Raw genomic sequence first — 9,093 nt, forward strand, 5'->3', positions numbered from 1 at the left:
AACAGCACAGTTGTGTTGTTCTCCCGATTTCCTTGAGATTTGTCCTTCTCCAGTGCCTGAGGATAAACCCAGTAATTTGAAATTTGCATCCATATTATCTGCTGCCTTCCCCATCCATATGCACCATCTCCAAGAGCCCAGGGCAAAGATGCCATTATACTCAGTCACTACCCAACCAGGTGCAGTCAGGAGATCTAAGAGAATGTTAATAAAATGTCTGATGAAGAACAAAAAATAAACAAACCTGCTATTGTGCCTGTAAGAATTGCTGCTGCCAGGAAATTAAAAAATTACACATGGCATATGCTGCCTGGCTGCACTCAGCACTGCTGTTCAACTCCGAGATCAAGGCCACCAGTTACAAGGAAAATCAAGTAAATTGATTTGCAAAAAAATAAATCAAAATCTGGTGTGATTATGAAAGTGTCACTCTCTTCTGTGTATCTCTGAGACTACCTATTTTTATGGCTTAAAACACAACTCTAAGAAATCTGTGGCATCTCATCTTTGAAAGATGGCATAGACTTAAACTAAAAAAAGAAAAGAGTTTTGCTGAAGCTTCACCATGGTCAGAGGACACCAAGCTTCATAGTATGTTGTTTTAAAAGATAAGGAAATAAAGAATTGGCTGGAAGTGTGTTTATCTGCTTTCAAAGCTCCGTAGTGTGGTGGAAAAAACATGCTGGAGAGTGTTTGAAAAAGACACAGATGAAAAAAAAAGTAATCACAGAATGCAGCTATTTTAGAAACCAGCAACTGGGGATCCTGCTGCAGTGTAAGGGCTGGATCCACAGAAGAACTGGGTCAAAAAGGTCATATTTCTCTCAGAGATCTGTTCCATCAGACACCGTCTCCACTCCTGTCTGTGTGTCAGGTGCCAGCCAGGGTCTGGGGGGTCTCTTAGAAGAGGCCTTGGGAAGAGCCCTGAGTGTATCCAGGGCTCTGGGCTGGTGGAGCCTTTGGACTTGGGAAATGTTTCTGGTTTGTGTTAGAGAACTGCATGGACTTAAACCACTGGATCTTCTCTCATTTGTGTTCCCCTCAGGAAATGTTCTGTGCTGTAACTGCTCTGGGTTTGAACACTCACAGCCTGAGGGTCATGTGGCCCCAAAGCAGCAGCCGCAGCACACGCTGCCCCTGGGGCTGGTGGGCCCCCATGGTCTGAACAGCCTCCTCCAGCCTAAAAGATCCTGTGGGTCCAGGATTGCTTTAACCACTGTAACAACAGGTTCTTCCCCAGCGTTTGGCTCAGCATCCATCCCATCCCTTCCCATGAGGGAGCCACGTGGGACAAGGGCTCCATTTGCTGAAAAGACACAGGGATTTAAGACATCACAGAAGCATCTCCCTGGGTGTGGCGTTTTTCTCTCCCTGTCCATCCTTCTCCAAGGGCACTGTGTGAGGAAGGCCCCCTTTGCTTTGCAGAGACAAAGGAAAAAGACCCCATTAGATCACTAGACTAAGTTACTGCCAACTAATGTGGTTAATCCAGTGTCAAATAGCAAATGTCTGTGACAAAACTTCAGGATCCACCTGGTGATTGCAGGAGAAGAGGAGAGATGGGGAAGGCAGGCTTGTTGTAGGTATTTAGAATTATATTTGTTTTAACGTTTTGCCTTTAAAAGATATGGAAGATATATATCTACTGTCTTATTAAGAGGATGTTATTTAGGGTGCAAAATTAAGAACTCAGAAAATAGAAAATATAGCATTTACGGTATTTCATGGGACTTTTAACCTATATCTGTATTAAAAGTGCATTTGATCAAATTTGAATCTCTATGGAGTCTGTGAAGACAAGAGTTGTGAGGAAGTACTTCGATCCACGTTTGGGCAAGGCTATACACGTGACAAAACAAGATTAGGATTTTTTCATCCCCAGATTTATTTTTCTGTCGTTATTCTGACACAGACTCTTCTGTCAGTTCTGGAGCTGGATGGACCTGGATGTGGATTGGGATTGTGTGGACTCCAGCACCCTCTAATGGTGCCAGCCCTCGCTCACTGTACATTCCTAAATCCTTACAAACAGGCGACTGTATTTGTAGTAACCAATTTCTGCTGCAAGTGGCCGATCTTTCACTCGGTGGCAATTAACAGTTTTGTGCTATTTTGAACAGCTTTAGCTGCAATCTGTGCTGTCAGACCTTTTTACAAACTCCATGAATCTTGCCCGTGTTTCCACATTAAGTTACGATAAAATGCTAGAGCGGGGGATGGGATGAATGAGAAATCTGAGTGTGCAGGATGCAGGGGATGAGCGAGACCAAGGACACCCCGTGTGTGGCCTGGCAGGGCTGGCACTGCCAGGTAAGGACAAAACAAGCTGGGAAACCTATGGGGGAAAAGTCGATCCACCTGGGTTTTAATTATAGTGGGGGGATAATCGTCTAAATCTAACTTTTCCCCCAGAGGTATAGAGAGAGATCTTAAAACTATACGTTCAAACACAACCCTATTCACATTGTTAGAGCCCTGCTGATTTACATGAGTGTGTTTTAGCAGTTTCCTTAATTTGCTTTATCCACTGCAAGGTAGTATCGTGATGTTGTACACAGGTTATTGGATAAACGTGCTGTTGGACCATTGTATGTGTGCACAAACTCATGTGAAATGCAGGATTCCCAGTACAGAGCTGCAAAGTCCTGCTGAAAATAACAAAAATAGCTTTTCCTGAGGTTTCTAGGAAGGTGTTAATGTGTAAATGTGGCAGCTTATCCCAAACAGTGGAGAGGTTTTGCTGCATATAACCAAAATACAGCTGGCTTGTAGGTCAGTACCACTCAGTCCTCACTGCACTTTTACCATCTCCCAGTACTTGGCTGGAAAAAGGGGGAAAGAAGGTAAAGCTTTTGTGCAATATGACTGTCTCTGAAGCCAGCAGTCAAAATGATCAGATCTCTTGGGAATTCTGAAGATGCACCTCCTTTTTCTCTTTAAAAGTATCCCCTAATCCTGACTCTTTGGCCCATTAGTCCTTTCTGATAGGACAGCGATCAAACGAAACTGCTGAATTCCAGCCTGTTTGGAGCTAACCCTGAAGGCTCCCCAAACCCTCCAGCTCTAGGACAAACTGTGTGAGCTGTGACTGCACACAACACTCTGGGTGACAGCCACAACACCTCCCCACAGCTACAGAGCTCTGCATGGCCAGTCTATGCACCCAGCTCTCTTTTGAGCTCTGCAACCAGCTTTTGAATTTCCATGTTTCTGAAAAAGCTTTGCCTTTTGACTCCTCTGCACGAGTATTTGTGATAGAAAGCCCAAATCTGGTATGATCAGATTTAGCATTTTGGATTACATTGATCTCCCTACCAACAAGTACAGTTTGTGATAGTTCAAGATAGGATTGAGGTAGGGGGGGTTACTGTGTTTTCCTACAATATATTGGACAAAAATGGGCCAGCCTGGAGGCTCACTAGCTTTTTTAGATCAGCAGCAGCTCAGGAGCCAGTTGGGGTTGGGTTTTAGTTCCCTTTTTAGCTCATGGATTATCAGATCTTCTTGGATCTCTCTGATAAGCAAAACCACGTGTAACCTACCCAGATATAATTATGTCTGACAACAACAACAAAAAACTTACACCTTAATTTTACATGCACTGGCTTAGAAGTAGTTAGAAAAGCTGGATGTGCACAAGGTTTGGCTCATTGCTGTTTGTGATGGGTTGTAGCTTTCCTCACACCCTCAGGGGTTGCTTGCATTACAAGCTCAAACAAGATTTGGAAATGAACAGTGGGGAAGTAACTTGTGCAACTTTGGTTTTCTGGATTAGAATATAATTTCGAAATTCATACTGTAGTCTGGGCACAGTTTCACATTCAACACTGGAAAGACAAGCTGCATTTTCCCATTGTGTTTTTTTAACAGGATGAGACAATAAAGTGCTTTTTACCATGAGTATTTTTTAAAAGCTTTCTCTTGAATGACACTGAAATTGGTATATGTGGTTGGGGGGGAGCTTCTGAAACAGGTAAACTGTTGTAAAAACTGGCATTTGTTTCTTGAATTATATTGTTTCCTGATTTATTTTAGTTGTTTTTTGGACCAATGACAAAGACATCTTAGCTGGTGTCAGCTTTGCTCTAGTCTTCAGACTACAGCTCTTGGTGATGACGTGTTCCCTGGTGCCCACAGATTCTCTGCTGCTGGTGAGTCATCACCATCTCCCTTTCTTTGAGCACTCAAAAAGTTGTTTTTTGAGAAAAAACCAAGATGAGCCTTATTTAAATTTCCCTAAAGCTGCTGGTACTTATGTTTTTTCTGCAGTCTGTGACAGTAGTTTGGAACAGTGTAGTTACACTGTGGGTGCAATCACAGCTTCCTGTACTCTGCACGAGTTTGACTCTTTGTTGAAAGAGCTGTGTGAGATGTGTCTTAGCAGGAAACTGCTCATGGTCAGGAGGAAACTCAGAGATGTGGATGTTGATTAGGATAATCACATGTCTCACTTGCAGCAGTTGTAGTGTCTGTGGAGCCCAGTGAGGCTGCACCGCCAGAGAGGACTTTTTTTACTTTGTACAATTGGCCAAAGCTCCACTTTAAATTCAACATTTATTGTGAATAACATCTGCAAGTGTTTATTTCTGAAAAGGGCACAAGGTGCCTTATCCCAGTTATATCTCACTCCAGCTATTTCAAATGAGGAGCTACCACTTGAACCATAAGTGCAAAAAATACATTCTAAGAATCACAATATTTCGAGGTCGCCTGATTATTTTTGTTTTAAAGAGCTGTATTTGGGCATCTCACCTCAGATGAGCTCATGTTCATATGACTAAGTATCCCCTGGAATCCCATGAAACAAGAGAATTTTGAAGATAATCCATGTGGATCTTAGAGTACATAGAAAAACTGGCTGTAGAACAAGAAAAACAGTCTCAGTTTTATTTGCAGAGGCTTTATCTGAGAAGGTCTGTTCACTTTTACCACGTTCCTTTGCTGCCTTCCTGCTTCACATGCACACACAGGAAAAACGTGCCATGGATGTACTGTTCATCCCATCTGTCTCAGAGGAGAAGAGTCTGTGAGTTGTTCCAGGTAGTGATTTAGCTCACAGGAGTGATTTTTAAATTTTGCTGTATGTAAAGTATGTTGCTGGCAAAATGTTCGTTCTTGGCACTGTGCAGTGGGGGAAGGAGGGAAAGCAAGTGGGCATTCACATCTTCCTCTCCCAAATCCTAAAAACTTGGAGTGTACCTGTCCTGAATCCTCTCCCTGAATCCCCTAGGAGGAGGTTTTTCTTATATATATGTACAAGAATATATGTGTATATATATATAAGAATATATGTATGTATTTCTGAGATTTCATGCTTAGGGCTACATGCAGCTCAGGCCAACATATGTTATCATATCTTCAAAGAACTTTTGCTACAGTAGGGACTACCCAAAACCTTGGTTAAGCTGGACCACACACAGAAAATCAAAACTGCCCAAAAGCTCAGTGTTTGTATTGTATAAATAATTTAGTAGCCTGAGGAAGAGGAGAATAGTGACTGTATAGACTGAGCAAGGTAGAGAGGAGGTTAAGGCAGCTGTCACCTCATTAGTGAGCACATTTTTTGAGAAAACCAGAGGTTGTAGATCATCTCCATCTAAAAATATTGAGAGAATTAAATATGGAATTACAAATGTGGTCTGAGGATTTTTGAGTGATGTCTGAATTCTGGGATCTGGGCAGGAGAATGGCAAATCTGGGGACTGTGCTCAAAAACTGTGACATAAGCTGGCAGAGGCAGCACAGCTCCAAGTGTGATCCCAACCACAGGGAAAGTTTTAGAACAGCTTCTGAGGGAGAAAAAACTGATGAACAAAGAGGTGACCAGAAAGTGTTAGAAATTACACCAGGGGTTGTCACGAGAATATACTATCAGGTAAGTCTTCCTCTTGATGAGAAAATGAATTTCCTCACCAGAGGCAATAGAGCAGAGTTCATTAACTGGAGCCATAACTCAAAGTACATCACTGAACATGGGAATGAGGGGATTCCTGCAGGAATTCTGTGGAGCAGGCTGGGGCAGCAGGGCATCTTTTTGTTTTCTTTTTTTGTACATTAAATGCCATATTCTCAAGGTGTTGGAGGGGAGTCTCTTTTTTTTCCGCTGGTTTTCTGGAATCTGATCCTCGCATGTACATTCCATAGTAACAAGTAAATGTACATATTTACTCACTAGACGTGTGCCTGTGTATGTATACATTCATATATACACATTCGAGTAGTCAAATGAATAAGCAATAGTAAACAGGTGCTTATTATTGCTTATTCATTTGACCACTTGAATATGTATGTCTGTGTATATATATATAAATCATAGAAGGGTTTGGGTGGGAAAGGACCTTAAAGCTCATCTTGTTCCACCCCCTGCCAAGGGCAGGGACAACTTCCTCTATCCCAGGTTGCTCCAAGTCCCATCCAACCTGGCCTTGGAAAAGGCTTCCAGGGGTGGGGCAGCCACAGCTTCTCTGGGCAACCCGTGCCAGGGCCTCACCACCGTCATAGTAAAGATTTTTTTCCTACTATCCTATCTAAACCTACAGTCTTTCAACTGGAACCCCTTCCCTCTTGTCCTGTCCCTACACACTCTGCACATGAGCACACCTGGCTGTGTGCTTGGGTCATTGGAGAGCAGGGCAGGGCTGGTGTGGCAGTGCAGGGGACAGGACGGTCCTACAACATCCCAGAATACCACCCTTCCGGGCTGGAAGGGCCCACAGCGGCTCATCTGGTCCCACCTCCCCATTCCAGCAGGGCCATCCCAGAGCACACGGTACAAGATTGTGTCCAGAAGGTACTGGAATATCCCCGGGGAGGAGACTCCACCCTCCCTCTGGGCACCCTGTTCAGTGCTCGGTCACTGTACGGGGAAGAAGTTCTTCCTCGTGTCCAGATGGAATTTCTGGGCATCAGTTCCTGCCCCTTCCTCCTGTGCCATTGCTGGGCCCATCCGAGCAGAGCCTGTTCCATCCTCTGCCCCCTCCCTGGAGATATTTATACACATGGATGAGTTGTCTCCTCTGGAGGCTGAACAGCCCCAGCTCCCTCAGCCTTTCCTGGTAGAGATGCTCCAGTCTCTCCCCCATCTCCAGTCCCTCTCCCATCTCCAGTCTCTCCATCATCTCCAGTCCCTCTCCCATCTCCAGTCCCTCTCCCATCTCCAGTCTCTCCATCATCTCCAGTCTCTCCATCATCTCCAGTCTCTCCCCCATCTCCAATCTCTCCAGTCTCTCCCCCATCTCCGGTCTCTCCATCATCTCCAGTCTCTCCCCCATCTCCAGTCCCTCTCCATCATCTCCAGTCTCTCCCCCATCTCCAGTCTCTCCAGTCCCTCTCCCATCTCCAGTCTCTCCCCCATCTCCAGTCCCTCTCCCATCTCCAGTCCCTCCCCCATCTCCAGTCCCTCCCCCATCTCAAGTCCCTCTCCCATCTCCAGTCTCCTCCGCAGCCTGCGCTGGCCCCTCTCCAGGTGCTCCATGTCCCTGCTGTGCTGAGGAGCTAGAGCTGGACCCTGCACCCCAGCTGTGCCTGACAGGGCCAAGCAAGGGGAAGGGTGCTCTCCCTATCCCCACAGCAGCCCAGAGCCCAGACCTACACAGTGTTTGGGGTCCTGGTGGTGTTTGGGGTCCCATCAGTGTTTATTTGGGGTCCCAGAGGTGTTTATTTGGGATCTCTGGGCTCAGGAGTGCTTGTTTGAGGTCTCTGAGCTCAGGGGTATTTATTAGGGGTCTCTGGAGTCAGTGTTTATTTGGGGTCCCAGCAGTGTTTATTCGGTGTCTCTGGGGTTGGTGTTTTTCGGCATCACAGCAGTGTTTTTGGGATCATAGTGATGTTTCTTGGGATCACAGCAGAGTTTATTTGGGATCACAGTGGTATTCATTTGGGACCCCAGCAGTGTTTTGGGGACCCCAGCGTTGTTTTTGGGAACCCAGCGATGTTTTTGGGACCACAGCAGTATTTATTTGGGACCCCAGCGGTGTTTTGGGGATCCTAGCAGTGTTTTTGGGATCACAGCGGGGGTTACTTGGGATCCCAGCAGTGTTTTGGGGATCCCAACGGTGTTTATTTGGGATCCCAGCGGTGTTTATTTGGGATCCTAGGGGTGCTTATTTGGGATCCCAGTGCTGTTTTGGGATCACAGCAGTGTTTCTTTGGGATCTCAGCGGTGTTCTGGGGATCCCAGCTCTGTTTTGGGGATCCAGCAGTGTTTTTTCGGATCCCCGTGGTGTTTCTTTGGGATCCCAGCTGTGTTTTGGGGATCCAGCAGTGTTTTTTCGGATCCCAGTGGTGTTTATTTGGGATCCCAGGGGTGGTTTTGGGATCCCAGTGTCGTTTTGGGGACCCCGGCGCTGTTTATTCGGGCCCCCAGCCGCGCTCCCCGATCCCCCCTCAGGGGCCGCTCCCGCCCCGCCCGCCAGGGGGCGCGGCGCGCAGGCGGCTCAGCCGATGGCCGATGGCGGGGGCGGGCAGGCCGCGCAGCCGCGCGCCGATGTGCGCGGGGGCCATGGCGCTGTGGCGGGGGCTGCGCTGCTGCCGCCGCGCCCTCGCCTGGCTGCCCGTGCTGCTCATCGCGCTGCTGCTGCTCTGGTCCTACTACGGATACGTCTGCGAGCTCTGCCTCGGTGAGCGCCCGGCGCGGGGAGAGGGGCCCGCCCGCCCCGGGCCCGCCCTGAGCCGGCGGGTCCCTGCGGGGCTTCGCCGGGCCGGGGCTGCGGGCGATCCCCCCCCGCCCTCCTCCTCCTCATCCTCCTCCTCCTCCTCCTTATCATCATGTTCCTGTTCCCCCTTCTTCTCTTCTTCTTCCTCCTCCTCCTCCTCCTCCTCCTCATCTTTCTCCTTCTTCCTCTTCCTCCTCTTCCTCCCCCTGCTCCTCATCCTTCTCCTTCTCCTCTTCCTCCTCTTCGCCTCCTCTTCTTTCTCCTCCTCCTTCTCCTCTTCTCATCCTTCTCCTCCCCGTCGTCGCCTCTCGCCGGTGTGTCCCGGTGTTCCGTGGGTGTCCCGGTGTGTCCCGGTGTTCCCCCCGGTGTGTCCCGGTGTTCCCCCCGGTGTGTCCCGGTGTGTCCCGGTGTTCCGTGGGTGTCCCGGTGTTCCGTGGGT

The 9,093-nt window shown here is 47.6% G+C and overlaps 1 protein-coding gene across 1 annotated transcript in view; it reads left to right on the top strand.

Annotated features, from left to right (window-relative positions):
- Positions 1-8,485: 8,485 nt before the first annotated feature.
- ZDHHC15 (zinc finger DHHC-type containing 15) overlaps positions 8,486-9,093 on the top strand; it is a 16,774-nt gene continuing 16,166 nt past the window's right edge. Inside the window, exon 1 of the mRNA XM_027662403.1 lies at positions 8,486-8,618. Coding sequence (XP_027518204.1) covers positions 8,486-8,618 — 133 coding nt within the window. The remainder of the gene's footprint in view (positions 8,619-9,093) is intronic.

Source organism: Corapipo altera, unplaced genomic scaffold (genome assembly GCF_003945725.1).
Source record: "Corapipo altera isolate COAL_440 unplaced genomic scaffold, ASM394572v1 326, whole genome shotgun sequence".
Taxonomy (NCBI): domain Eukaryota; kingdom Metazoa; phylum Chordata; class Aves; order Passeriformes; family Pipridae; genus Corapipo; species Corapipo altera.